Source organism: Toxorhynchites rutilus, chromosome 2 (genome assembly GCF_029784135.1).
Source record: "Toxorhynchites rutilus septentrionalis strain SRP chromosome 2, ASM2978413v1, whole genome shotgun sequence".
In the NCBI taxonomy this organism is placed as follows: Eukaryota; Metazoa; Arthropoda; class Insecta; order Diptera; family Culicidae; genus Toxorhynchites; species Toxorhynchites rutilus.
Window position 1 is genome coordinate 111,649,762 of NC_073745.1, and position 14,394 is coordinate 111,664,155.

At 39.6% G+C, this 14,394-nt stretch overlaps 1 protein-coding gene across 1 annotated transcript; it reads left to right on the plus strand.

The window, feature by feature from the left end:
- The first annotated feature begins 11,796 nt into the window (after positions 1-11,796).
- LOC129771611 (succinate dehydrogenase cytochrome b556 subunit-like) lies at positions 11,797-12,497 on the plus strand. Its single transcript, XM_055775423.1, has 2 exons — positions 11,797-11,923; positions 11,978-12,497. Exons 1-2 carry the CDS (start codon positions 11,904-11,906, stop codon positions 12,459-12,461), a joined length of 504 nt encoding a protein of 167 aa, XP_055631398.1. The 5' UTR covers positions 11,797-11,903; the 3' UTR covers positions 12,462-12,497.
- Positions 12,498-14,394: the final 1,897 nt, after the last annotated feature.

A 14,394-nucleotide genomic window follows, 5' to 3' on the forward strand; every position in this document is an offset into this window, starting at 1 on the left:
GTTCAATGAGGAGAAAATATGCTGCTTGATGGCGATTCGCTCAATTCGTGTAGTTTTATTGTGATTATAGCAGAAGCTTAGGGCAGTGCTGCCTGCGGGTGGCAAGGCGGGGTAAAATTCCGGCACTTTTGTAGCACTTTTCGTCACTCGACCGACACCGTGCTTATAACCGCTCGAATAGATTTTAAACTGGGTATCTTCGACAGCCACTACACCAGAACGAAATCGATCAAACCAACGCTGTGATGTGCTCATTAGCATTTTAGCTGTAACAGAGCCGAATTTTAATCGTGTTCATGTCACATGGTTATCACATCTATAATTAGCACATTACACAGTTGCTATTCTTTTCGGCGTTAGAGTATTCCCTTCTATACCATTGCATATGGTACACATTTACACAGTAGCCATTTAGGCGTAAGAGTTTTTCCTTCTGTTCGTCCATTATCCAGTTAGACCGGACAGCGGAGACAGTTGATTGATCATTGTTGAGTTATTTATAGAACAGCAGCCCGATGTGTCTTGCAGAGCAGAGCAGTTGTATGGATGAATAGATCTTATTTCGCCCGTGGATCGATCTCCATCGTTGATGATTGTTGTGTGAACATAGTCATTCTGTAACAACACAAAGATGGTCAATGAGGGCCCTGAGTTCTGAACTCACGATCGATCGCTTACTAAGCGAACGCGCAAGCAATGTGGCTACAGGGACCCCCTTTACTCGTGAATTAATCAAGCAAACAAAACCAAATTTGGCATGTGGAGGTTTTAGGGTGCAATAATTTTTTTTAACGGTAGTGAGACACTCCACCCCCCTCTCTAAGAGGGGGCTACCATACAAATGAAACACAAATTTCTGCATTACTCGAGAATTAATCAAGCAAATAAAACCAAATTTGGCATGTAACGTAACGGAGAAACATGTTATTTGCAAGTGGCTGAAAAATCTTGAACGAGAATTGTGTCAGAAAATAATTTGATATTATAATGATGAGTTTTGGTAGAAGTACTAGGAATTTTATAGTAAAAGGTAATTTATAAGGGTAGATTAGAAGATCAATCAATGAATAATTCTGCGATTGGACCCATGAACAGCGCTTAGTAAGAAAACGTGGATGTGATAACAAAAAATAAATTTTGGGCGGGACGAAGTTTTCCGGGTCAGCTAGTTTGTAAATGAAACAGTTATTCGCAGGCCTCAAGGTTGGTGTTTCACGAAGATTTATTTTTCTCGATAGTTAGTCTTGTTGTATTTATTTAGTAATAGGGAAGAAAATATTTATATTTATTTATTTATTCATGTATTTATTCATTTATTTATTTATTTATTTATTTATTTATTTATTTATTTATTTATTTATTTATTTACTTATACATTCAAAGTTTTTCTACCATTGCTTGTTTTGTTTATTCAGTTCATTGCTTATTTATTTATTAATGTATTTGCGGAAAGCAAGTGCTAGTTCTGTCCATTCTGTATAAATTCCATGAGATACTATGTAGGGGAGGACGGGGTAAGACAGCCCCCCCAAGCATGGAGTACAATTAAACACAATGTACACACAATTGAAGCATTTCATTGCGTCAGCATCGATCTTTGGGATGTTTTACACGATCACGTTGATGTTCAGAAGGTTTACTTTTTATTTCTTCATCTTACATGATAAATCAAAAAAGGTATAAAAATTGTGATACTAAAATCATGTGGGGTAACGGGGTAACTTAAATATTTATTTATTAGTCGTGACGCCAACCGAAACAAATAGATTTAAGTTGTGCGCCTTCATTGGAAACAGAACTAAATGGAAAGTTACCAGGGAATCAGAACAAGGTCGAGATTGTTTCAGAAAATTGAAATGAAGAAATAAATATTGAGATGAGAGAGAGTGGAAAAGATCGGGGAGTCTTTGCAAAGATAGCTGCCATTACATCGAGATCCGGAGACACAAACGGGAAGAGATTGTCCGAGCGTGTTAGCTAGCAATACGCATTGGAGGATATCCTTCACCTGATACCTTTGAGTCAATATGTTCAGCTAAAGGCTGACGGGGACAAAAGTGGCCACTTGAGCATCCCGAATCTCTCACCCGAAACTGCTCAACAGTTTTCAGGCAGAAATAGCTGCAATAATAGAATGTATGAATGTCTGCCTCGAAAGAAATTATAAACATGCCAGCATCTGCATCTTCTCAGACATTCAAGCGGTACTTAAAGCCCTCAGTGCTCCTCAAAAATTGTCTTGGAATGCATTTGCCTTTAACGGCAACTAAGTCTGTTAAATTCGGCACAACTGCAAATGGCAAATGAGGGAAATGAACAAGCATATTACAAGATGTGGCTCAAGCACACCCTCAACTGGTCTAGAACCATTCTGTGGAATTTCTGATTGTGTGTTGACGAGTGACATGAAGAAATGGGAGGATCGGGAAGTGATGGTCAATTGGATGGCTGTACAACTTAACCAGTAAAAAAAAATATCGCACCGAGTATTAAAATTAATCTACATGTGTTGAGTCTTAATAAGAAAGATCTCAGGCCATTTACTCTTCTTATAACAGGACACTGTCCGAGCAAATACCATCTTCGAAACAAAGGTTGCGGACAAGAAGATATTTGTCGCTTTTACAATGTACAATGGCAGAAGCAAACCTTAGAACATTTGCTCTGCAATTGCGGAGTTCTAACAAGACGCAGACTTCAACACCTTAATAAGGCTATTCTGGAGGTTTAATTTGTGACGCCAACCTTAATTATTAATTTCATCAGACAGATTATTTCTGATTCTCGTTTTCTATCACCTATCTCGTTATAGCTTTCAGTCTACTCATTCATCTTTAAACATTACCTTAATTGTTCAATAGTTCAAAACAATGGATGCAGTATGGCTATGTATAGATACGATGAACATGTAACATGTACACGATTAAATCCGGCTCTGTTACAGCTAAGATGCTAATAATTTTAAATAAATAAACAAATGGTTTAAAAAAAGACGCATTGGTTCACACACATCAGGGGAAAAAAATCAGAGCAAGTTATGTAGAAATTCCATGAAATACTGTGTACACATAGATGAAAAGTACGGATGTTTTATAGTATTTCTGAATCATCCGAAGCCAATGAAAAAGACCCAACTCAGAAAGCGCGAAATTCCCGCTGTCGAGCCGGATACAATGCTCCCCACGACTCGCTGTGTTGACGGATGCGTGAGATCACAATCTGAAATTGATTTTAAATTAAAGGATGAAAATTTTATTTTTGGCAATAAAACCTACAATTAGCGCGTGACGCGACTCGAGAGCCAATGAATGGAATCTCGCGACTGACGATCGAAAACGAAATGAATCCGAAAAAGGAGTCGTGACCAGACACGATTGAGCGCTATAAATATCGATCATTCGGAAGCTGATGGGTTTTTGGAGGGTTGCGTTTCCACACTGACCGATATTTTAGTACCCATTCGGTCACTCGCTCGAGACTGAACCGAATCAAAACTTGTGCTCCGAATTGAACCACCGCATCGTGAAGGTCCCCGACAAGTTTACACATGCTGTTTCGGGCAGAATGGTTTCTTTACGGAAGTCAAACATATAAAATTTGTTGTTTCGAACGTGTTCGATGAGGCGTGTAATTTTGGTAGTTAATTCCATTTTTCGGATCTACTTGGTCGTTCTCTGCGCTTATAAGAGTTTTTAGGCTCACGGCAGAGCGCAAACGCGGCCCCATTTACGACCAACCGTCGGCAGCTGGAGTGTCACCTATTAATTTCCAACTTGATCACTCGGGGTCAGTGCTGAAAAAGAAGAGCAAACCGCGCAGGTCATGCTACCCATCCCGCAGGCATTGACTTCCAATGGGCGCTCGCCGCAATTTTCGTCGAATTTAAATATTATATTTAGCCGTTTTATTGTGTGAGACCACCAGCGAAGGGTCCGCTGCACTTCGCGTCGTTTTTACGGCACATCGGAGGGCACTGCAAGCGAAACCAGAGAGGTTCGGGGTATAGGGATTGATTGAGGCAGAGCCCCAGTGGTGCCGGAGAATAAGTGATGGTCCAAATTATAACGAAGGAGCAGAAAGAAATTTAACTGCTCGAATTTTTTTTTTGTTCCGTTTACCACACTTTACTTTCGCCAAACATAGTGAGTTTGGCCAGGTCGCGTACTGTCTGGTAGACGCGTATGTTAAATAAATCATTTATAATTACAATGATGGTCAACCTCCGAACTCCACAACTGGTCGGTCAACTGGGGCAAGTTTGCGTGGTGAAAAAACAATACCTCGGATGCTTGGAAGGTAATTGAGAAGAGGGTCTTAATTTAAATGTGGGCTCATGTGACTCGAAGATAAATGCTGGTTGTTTCATCTGGAGCGCATATCTGCGAGCCGTCTGGCATGCAACGCACTCCGCAGTGTAAAGGGATTCATATCATCCGGTTGACTCGCGGGAGGAAGGAAAGGTGAAAATTGTATGCTTTACGGGTCACCTCGGCGCGCAAATTTGAAAATTTAAATTAGGTTCAAAAGAGATCATGTAATTATAGTATGTGGGACATATCATATTTTATTACACCAAGATGAACATGTACATTATATTACAGGAATGAATATAAGTGAGCAATGCAACGGATATCGATAAATTTGAATTAGTTATTTTCATTCAATACTACTTATTACAGTGCTATGAAAAAGAGACGAAATACGTGTTATGAATGGCTTAGATATGAATGCAACACAAAAATTGATGTCTATATTCGTAATCATCTGGTAAACCAGAATTTTCAATAATAAACACAAATTCACACGTTCAAAACATTTTTATTTACGAATATTACGTACGGAATAACGAATATTGAGCCAGTTTCGGAGCCGGATGGACGAATATCCGGCTAATTATTTGCAAATACGGAACTGAGAAAAGTTACATGCGTACATTAAACAAATAAAGCATTGTTGTTACATTCAAGTCATTCAATCGAGTAGTTCAATAACGAACTCAGCATTAATATGGGCAATGAATGTTTTACGCTGAGGCAAGCCACCTATGTTCCGGAATCCGACAGACTTGAAACTCGATCGGATTTCACGATTCGATCGAAATCGATCCTTGCATTCTGAAATACGTTCGACTTAAATTCAATCATGCTGTGGAATGTGACATAACAAACAAAAAAACGTCAGTATAATTTATCCGTATTTGTGGAGCAATTTAGTCTCTATCAGATTAGCAAACCGAAAGCAATTTTAATATGTTAAAATTTGAAGTTGTACAGCATGGTTTCGGGACCAAGGGCGCTATTTTTTTTGTATTTTTGTGAAAGCTGAAGTTTTTTACACAACATATCCGAAAATCAGAGAGGTTTTTTTCAGTTTTTTAGTCGTGGTTTTTCCAAGCTAACATGTTTCAGACCTCGTTCACTATTCCTATGGTATCTGAGAACTTATGAGAATCTGAAGACTAGCTCATTGGCTTCAATTTGATATGTCGACTATCTGAATCGGTTCAGTAGTTCGAAAGTTATAAATTTTTGAATAAATCATTTTTGGAAAAATAATATTTCGGTTAAATTTAAAAAATCAGAACACAAAATCTAAAAAAAACTCTCTTTTTTTTTTGATATACAAGTCGGATTCGATTATCCGGAGTATTGTTTTTTTTTTCACTCCGGATAATCGAATAATAAAAAAAAACGAATTTTCTCTCGTTAAACGTAATATAATCATGATTTGCACTTATTTATAAAACTGTTTTATCTAGCTTGGACCCGTTTGTATGTTTGTAACTTTGTAACTTTGTCTGTAGCGATGTACCACATTAATAAAAATTAAACCCTCTTCCTGTTGACCTGAAATTTGGAACACATCTTTATCTCTGGTATCATTATGAAACTGCGTATTCCATGATCTTGGAAATCCAAGATGGTGGCCGCTACAAAATGGTGGATTACATATTTTCTCAGAACCCCATGAATATGTATATCAAATGAAAGGGATTGACTAGTAGAACACAATTTTTCAGCGGCGGCCAAATTGAACTTTTCAAGATCATGGAATACACAGTTTTAAAATGGCAGTAGAATTAAAGGTATGTTCCAAATTTCAGATCAATCAGTGATCAGGAACGGGGAAACATACATGCAAACAGGGCAAGCTGAATGAAACCATTAAAAAGTAATTGTTTATTTGGGAACTGGTACATCTTGGATTTGGATTTTTCATGATCTACTGTGTTCTACTTGTCAATCCCTTTCATTTGATGTCCATATTGATGGGGTTCTGAGAAAATATGTAATCCGCCATTTTGTAGCGGCCGCCATCTTGGATTTACGTTTTTCATTAATAACTGTGTTCTGGTAGTCAAGCCCTTTTATTTGATACCCATACTGATTATTCAATATTTCCGATCTAAAAAATTTTTCTTATTAAAATACTCCGGATAATCGAGTCTTCGGATGATCGAGTCCGACATGTATAGTATTATTCCAAAAAAGATTTAATTTGATATGTTGATCATCTGAATCGGATAAGTAGTTCAAAAGTTATGAATTTTTGAAAAAAAAATCATTTTGGAAAAAATGATTTTTCGAACAACCTCAAAATGGAAATGGGCACCTTAGGGTAGTATTCTAGTCTAGAAATTTGAAAAAAAAAAAATCAAACAAAACTTTCCTATATCTTTAATTTATGCATTCAAAACTATACTCTAAAAAGGATTTATCGAAAATCCTTCATTTACCGAGTTAGAGCCATTTTAGTGATGCAGTATCTAACCTGGTTCGGCTATAACAATGAACTTCAAACGCGTTTTTCTCGAAACTAATTTTTTCAAACGATATCTCAAGTTCTACTGAACCGATTAATGTCGAATTTATATGAATACAATCTGCATACATCTCTCTATCGCATGAACCACTGAAAGAATATAATTTTTTTTTTCAATTTTACTAATACCAGTAAGTTTCTTATTTTTTCAAAAATTAATGCTTTATTCTGCAATTGCTATATTTAATATTCATAGTATTGCCCATCGCTAGCCACAACTTTTTCCCATCTCTCTGGGAAACGAATCTCTTTGCGGAAATAATCGGCAGGTTTGTCGACTAACCACGAACTGATTCAATTTTTGACTTCATCAAAATGGGAGAAGTGCTGGTCAACCAGGCCATGTTGCATCGATCGAAAAAGGTAGTAACGAAGCAATGTCTGGAGAATACGGCGGGTGGGATTGGACCTCCCTTTTCAGCGTGTCCAAGTATGTTTTGATCGGTTTTGCGACATTCGGCCGAGCATTGTCGTGCTGCAAAATAACTTTATCGTGTCTTTGCTCGTATTGTAGCCGTCCAGTGCACGGCTCAAAAGAATCAATTTTCGTCGGTAGAGGTCCCCCGTAATGTTTTCATTCTGTTTTAGCAGCTCATAGTACACCACATCCAGCTGGTCCCACCAAATAGACAGCATAACCTTCTGGCCGTGAATATTCCGCGCGGCCGTCGATGTTGATGCATGGCCAAGGTATCCATACGTTGCCCGACGTTTAGGATTGTCGGAATGAATCCACTTTTCATCGTCAGTAACGATTCGATGCTTAAAAACCCTTTCTTTTATGCCGTTGGAGTAGTTGTTCGCACGTGAAAAAACGTCTCGTGGCTTCAATTCATACGGCACCCAATGTCCTATATTTCGGTTCATTCCCATTGCTTTTAAACGATCGGATATGGTTTGCTGAGCTACTCCAAGTGTATCTGCAAGTTCTTGTTGCGTTTGTGACGGATCCTGATCGAGTAAAGCTTCCAATTCTTCATCTTCAAATTTTTGGGGTGGTCCAGAACGTTCTTCGTCTTCCAAGTCAAAACTACCACTTTCAAAGCGTTCAAGCCACGTCTGACTTGCGATGACTTTCCGCAACTTTTTTCTTCATATTTAGGTAATGAAGTCACACTTCCCGCAAAAACACTCTCGTTGGTACGAAATTCGACATATTCGAATTGGCAAAAAACTATGTTGTTTACGCTTAAACTTTTTGACATATTAGGTTGTCAAAAAAGTCCTGCGGTATTTCCGCGAGGTGTCGTTGCAAGAGCGTAGTTCTAGTTGTATTCATTGTATCGATTCATACTATAGCTTGTTGGAAAGGTATTTCGCGCTATAATATAGTCCTTGACAGTGTTTTGTTTGGTTAAGTCGTTCGTGAGTTATAGTGTCGCAAATATGGAGCAAAATAAAGAGAAAATCCGACATATTTTACAGTACTACTATGACAAAGGAAAAAATGCATCTTAAGCTGCCAATAAAATTTGTGCAGTTTATGGACCCGATACAGTTTCCATTTCCACCGCACAACGATGGTTTCAACGTTTTCGTTCTGGTGTAGAGGTCATCGAAGTTGCGCCACGCTCCGGAAGGCCTGTCGTCGAAAATTGCGACAAAATCGCTGAATTAGCCGAGAAAGACCGGCATAGTAGCAGCCGTAGCATCGGCCAAGAGCTGGGGATAAGTCATCAAACCGTTATTAACCATTTGAAGAAGCTTGGATTCACAAAGAAGCTCGATGTATGGGTGCCACACACGTTGACGCAAAAAAACATCTTTGACCGTATCGACGCATGTGAATCGCTGCTGAATCGCAACAAAATCGACCCGTTTCTGAAGCGGATGGTGACTGGCGATGAAAAGTGGGTCACTTACGACAGCGTGAAGCGCAAACGGTCGTGGTCGAAGCCCGCTGAAGCGGCTCAGACGGTGGCCAAGCCCTCATTAACGGCCAGGAAGGTGTTGCTGTGTGTTTGGTGGGATTGTCAAGGAATGATCTATTATGAGCTGCTTCACTATGGCCAAACGCTCAATTCGGACCTGTACTGCCAACAACTGGACCGCTTGAAGGTAGCACTCATGAAGAAGAGGTCATCTTTGATAAACAGAGGCCGCATTGTCTTCCATCAGGACAACGCCAGGCCACACACTTCTTTGGTGACGCGCCAGAAGCTCCGGGAGCTCGGATGGGAGGTTCTTTTACATCCGCCGTATAGTCCGGACCTTGCACCAAGTGACTGCCATCTGTTTTTGTCCATGGCGAACGAGCTAGGAAGTCAGAAGTTAGCCACAAAGGAAGCCTGTGAAAATTGGCTATCCGAGTTTTTTGCCAATAAGGAAGCGAGCTTCTATAACAGGGGTGTTATGAAGTTGGCGTCTCGTTGGGAACAAGTCATCGAACAAAACGGCGCATATTTGACTTAAAACAGATGATTGTAACTAAATTTATGAACAAATGAAAATTCAAAAAAAATACCGCAGGACTTTTTTGACAGCCTAATATATTGAAAACGACGCGCAATGACGTATGTCTTGAAATATGATTCACTGGAATAATAATCAAGTTACGCCATCTGTTTTAAAACCGAAGAAACGTATCGGTACACTTAATATTTTAAAGAAATCGGGAAACGGCCGCCTTTTTGTCAAAAGAGGTGTTTTGACTTGTCCGAGGTTCATGCCATAACGGCATCTTTGCTGATTCAGAATCTGTTCGATTTTTCGTTTCAGATAACCAGAAGGGCTAGAATCGTGCACGCCATGGCACAACTTTTTTGAGCTCCGTTACTTCATCTCACATCTTATTATCGTTATCTAGTTATGATTTTTTTTTCTCCGTTCAATTTTTGTTTTATTGTTAAAAAATAGATGATCAAAAAATGATATAATCGATAGTAAAAATATTCTTTGTTTTATTTTTACGGAGCTCGAAAAGCATCTGAAATTTGTGTCTCTACACCAGAATACCCCCCCCCCCCCTTCCCCTAATGAAAACAAAAACGGGACTAATATTTTGTGATAAGGAACTAAACTGGAAATTATAACAAATATCTGAGAACCACTAAATCAGTTTGTCATGGAATGGCTGTAAATCTTCTTAGTTGAAATTTCTTATGCCAAATAACACGTTTTAAATGTATTCTGAGTGGCAAGTTCTAAAACACGCGGGACCTAAGGCAATTCGAATGAAATTTCTTTGACGAAAAATCACTTTACCAGAACGGGAATCGAATCCGAACCACCGACATGATGATGTGTAATGCTAACCACTCAGCGACCGGACCGGAAGAGATGATAATCACTTGGAGTACAGGACTGAGTTGAGGGTCTGGTCATAGTTGAGCAGATCATAGTGGATGATTCCCTTCCAATCCCACCAAACACACAGTAAAACCTTCCTGGCCGTCAATCCGGGATTGGTGATGGTTTGGGCCGGCTAACCGCGCTTCGACCACGACTTTTTTCGCTTTAGGTTGTCGTACGTGATCCACTTTTCATCACCAGTCACCATCTCCTTCAAAAATGGGTCGAGTTCGTTCCGTTTCAGCAGGCGTTGATTCGGTCTAAAAGATTTTTTTGCGTCAACTCGTGTGGCACCTATACATCCAGCTTTTTTTGGAATTCAATCTTCAGCAAATGGTTCCAAACAGTTTTATGGTCTATATCCAGTTCCAGGCCAATCGAGCGAGTGCTCACATGCCGGTCTACTTGGATGATTTCTATGATTTTATCGGTTTCCACGACGATTGGCCTACCAGTACGGGGTGTATCTTCGACAGCCACTACACCAGAACGAAATCGATCAAACCAATGCTGTGCTGTGCGAATCTGTACAGTATCGGGTCCATAAGTTACACGCATTTTTCGACCGCCTTCGTTGCAGTTTTACCTCGCAGGTAGGAAAAACGTAAAATATGGCGAATTTCTTTCTTGATGGACTCCATCTTTGACGCGCTATAACTTGAGACTGAAAAGGACAATCATAACACTGTCAAAACGACACTTGTAGCACAGATTGTCGTCTTTAAATAGCCGTATAGTATGACCCGTTGCGATAAGTACAACACAAGATATGTTTAAGTGTTGCCATACATTGACAATATACTACATTTCTTTTTCCCCAACCCAATACAAGATTGCATTGCAGATTCAGGTTGACACGTTAGACCCTAGGTTGAATGTTGGGCATGAAGTATCGGCTGGAATTAGGCTTAGGTTTGCTCAGCTGTCTGGTTTCGAAAATGATCGCATTAGTTGGTCGTTGTCGGGTATCTAGTAAAGCGGGAATTCCTTTGTAAACTAAAGGCTAATGCTGACATAGGTATTGGGTTCAATTCCTGATCGGTCAAGGATTTTTTCGGGTTGGAAAAAAACTGGTTAGTTGATGAAAAAATATATAAATACCGTAATATAATTATTATTAATGAGATAACTCGTCTCGCTCAAACCTTTGCAGGGGAATGAGGTGGGACCATCATAATTTTTTTTAATATTTTTAAAAAAACGACGACACCAAATATTTTCATCTTCTACCTGGTATAAATCACGCTTCCACCCTGGTATAAATCAAGGCGCCTCTATATGTACCAGGTGAAACAATCATATGAAATGCACTTTCAGCCATATTGGAATTGCTGTCGGTATTGTTTACAAACAGCTGCCGGCAGCTCTCTACAAACTGCCACGACGCTTATTCGAACGATGCCTACTATGTTCGGCTTTCGCGAATTTATGTGAAAAAGAAGGGATGATTTTGTAGAATTTCATTCTCATCCAGTTCATCCACTGCTCTCGCATGTGAAAATGCAATAATGGCGTATCCTAGCGATAACAAAACAAACAACCCCCGCTCCACAAACCGTAATCCCCTTCTTATTGAAGTGATGATGTTGCTTCACCTGTTATACATTTATACAAGCGCCTTGGTATAAATCACGCTGCACCTTCCTAGTGAAGATGAAAAAAAGCCACAAAATAAAAATCACAGTAGGCCGAAAAAAGTTCTGTTCTTCTGTCAATCAGAAAAAAATTGCGAAACAGTTAGTTAGTTGATATATTCCCATTATTGAACCCATTATTAATAGTTTTCAGAAATGGCTGGAATTATTTTGAGGTACATTTTAAATGAGTTTGCAAACATATGCATACACCATTTCAAAAATTTCAGACGAACGCTGCTGCTAAATCGAAACTATGCCGCACCACTATACGCTGTACGATTCGTGACCATGAAACCCGTGAAGTCTGGTGATATTCCCGGAGAATCCCACGATGACCGAAATGCTCGTCTGAAGCGTCCACAGTCGCCCCATTTGACAATCTACGCTCCCCAACTGACGAGTATGCTCTCGATCACACATCGTGGCACTGGTTTCGCTCTTGCCGCTTACGCAACACTGCTGGCATTCGCACCTCTAGTGCTACCCTATGACGCAACCCATTACCTGACCATGCTGGACCATCTCAACCTACCGATGCTGTTGGCACTAAAATTCACTCTGGCCTATCCGTTCTCGTTTCACACAGCCAACGGAGTGCGTCATCTGTTCTGGGACCTGGGAATGTTCCTGAGCGATAGGGATGTCACTGTCACTGGTTACGTGATGCTGGTAGCGTCCGGTGTTATGGCCGTTGTGCTCACCGTTATCTAGGATATCATATTAGTCAGCGAAAAAAATAAACATGTAAAATATGAAGATAATGAATAAATAATTGAAAACATTTTTTTTTGTCTTGTCTATATAAATCAATTTTGATCTTTTGTGAACGATTTGAGTAACTTTAGACAATATGATGTTTTCAAAAATGAGAATGAGGATTGTTCAACCAATGAGGGATCAGATGAAATTTTGGATTTCGCGGAGATTTTTAAGACGTTAGTTTTTCATTTTGATATAGGGGAAGGTGGCTCTGATCCAATCCCCTAAATTGCAACGGCCACACATAAATCACATAAAATTCATGGCAACTTCGACATTGAAATGAATACTATAACTCTTAAACTATGTTTTATACTGGTCGGTAAGGTTCATGAGTGTGAAAAAATGGGAAAACATATGCCATATCGTAAGGCTAATTTTTCGATACCTTCAAAAATGGTGGTCCTAAACCGACCTACCCATGGTCCTGAACCGGCCACGATTTTTTGCAGCGATTCTACTCCCAATTACCCCAAATTATATAGGTAACAAACTGACCCAGCAAACTTCGTCACGCCAAACATTTGTTTTTTGTTATCAATACCTTCAAACATTCACGTTTTCTTACTATGAGCAAGCTCATGGGTCGCAGAACTGTTCATCGATTGATCTACTAATCGACCCCGTTGAATTTACCTTTTACTATGAAAGTCCTAGTATTTCTAACAAAACTCATCATTATAATATCAAATTATTTTCAGACACAATTCTCGTTCAAGATTTTTCATCCACTTGCAAATAGCATGTTTCTCCGTTAGATGGAATAAATGTTTGATACAGAAAATATGATAGAGTAATTTTTTTTTAGAATAAATTTAATTTTCCAGTAATGCAGATTCATTTGTATGGCATCCCCCTCTTAGGGAGGAGGGTTTTCTTTATTCAAAGAAAAGGATATAAGTGAGTGAAAAAGCTCCAGAAAATATTTTTTTTCAGCTTCGTTCAGTTTCAATAGTCATTTAATTCAGCCACCTCATTGATGTTCGATCTGTCGGACCTATACGCGAGTATAGGAGGGTTCACACGTTGAGCCCAGCGTCAGTCCCTAGGGCGCGACGTTGAGCTTTTTGGCAGGAAACAGGAAAGGAAAGGAAAAGCTGACAGTTATAAAATGATAAAATAAAAATATATATATATGTTTTGTTTTCGGATGTTTTACAACATTTGACTACTTTCTAGTCGTATTGCTGACTATTTTCTATGATTACAATAAGTATCTTTGGGAACTGGGATCGAATGAAAATAACTATGTAAAGTAAAACGCGTGGTTAAATCTCATCGAGCAAACTGACGGCTAGCGATATATTTTCTGAAACCCATGTTTTCCAAATACTTTCACGTTGCCATCATGTCAAAAAAACACACATACACACACAATAAGGAATGTGTCTCCTCCGCCTGGCCGCAATTGTTTACCAATCAATTTGATTATCATCACGTAAATCCAATTACAAACAGAACCTTCTCCGTCCCATCCGTCGTCGAAATATAACGGCAATCTGCGCGCTCAACAGGTCACCAGGTGGGAACACAGTTTACCTCCGCCCACGCCGTTCATTATTTTATTATGTTTCAACCTGACACGAAACAAGCGAAGATCTTTACCGCTTCATGTTGAACGGCCCCGTGGTGGAATCATTGTATCTGAATCTGGAGTCACTTGATTTCTGTTTTTCCTCTTCTTAAACTGCTACGTGTCCGTTACGGGTCCCGGTTTCCGCCAGCCAGCCTTTTGGATCCCCGCCGCCGCCGTAAGTGAGTCTTCAGCGAATGACGACATCGCCGATCCGCGAGTCTTTCTCTCGCGCTTCGCTGTCATGAGGTCGTAGGTGAGGCCTTACTTCTGAGCACACATATCTTTGCGCCCTTCGTTCCGTTCCGAGTG

What these genes read in the sequence shown, in the direction of transcription:
- LOC129771611 (XM_055775423.1), top strand. Translation starts at nt 11,904, where the DNA reads ATGGCTGGAATTATTTTGAG. An exon ending in ATGGCTGGAATTATTTTGAG is followed by an intron (nt 11,924 to 11,977) that starts GTACATTTTAAA and finishes CAAAAATTTCAG; the next exon opens with ACGAACGCTGCTGCTAAATC.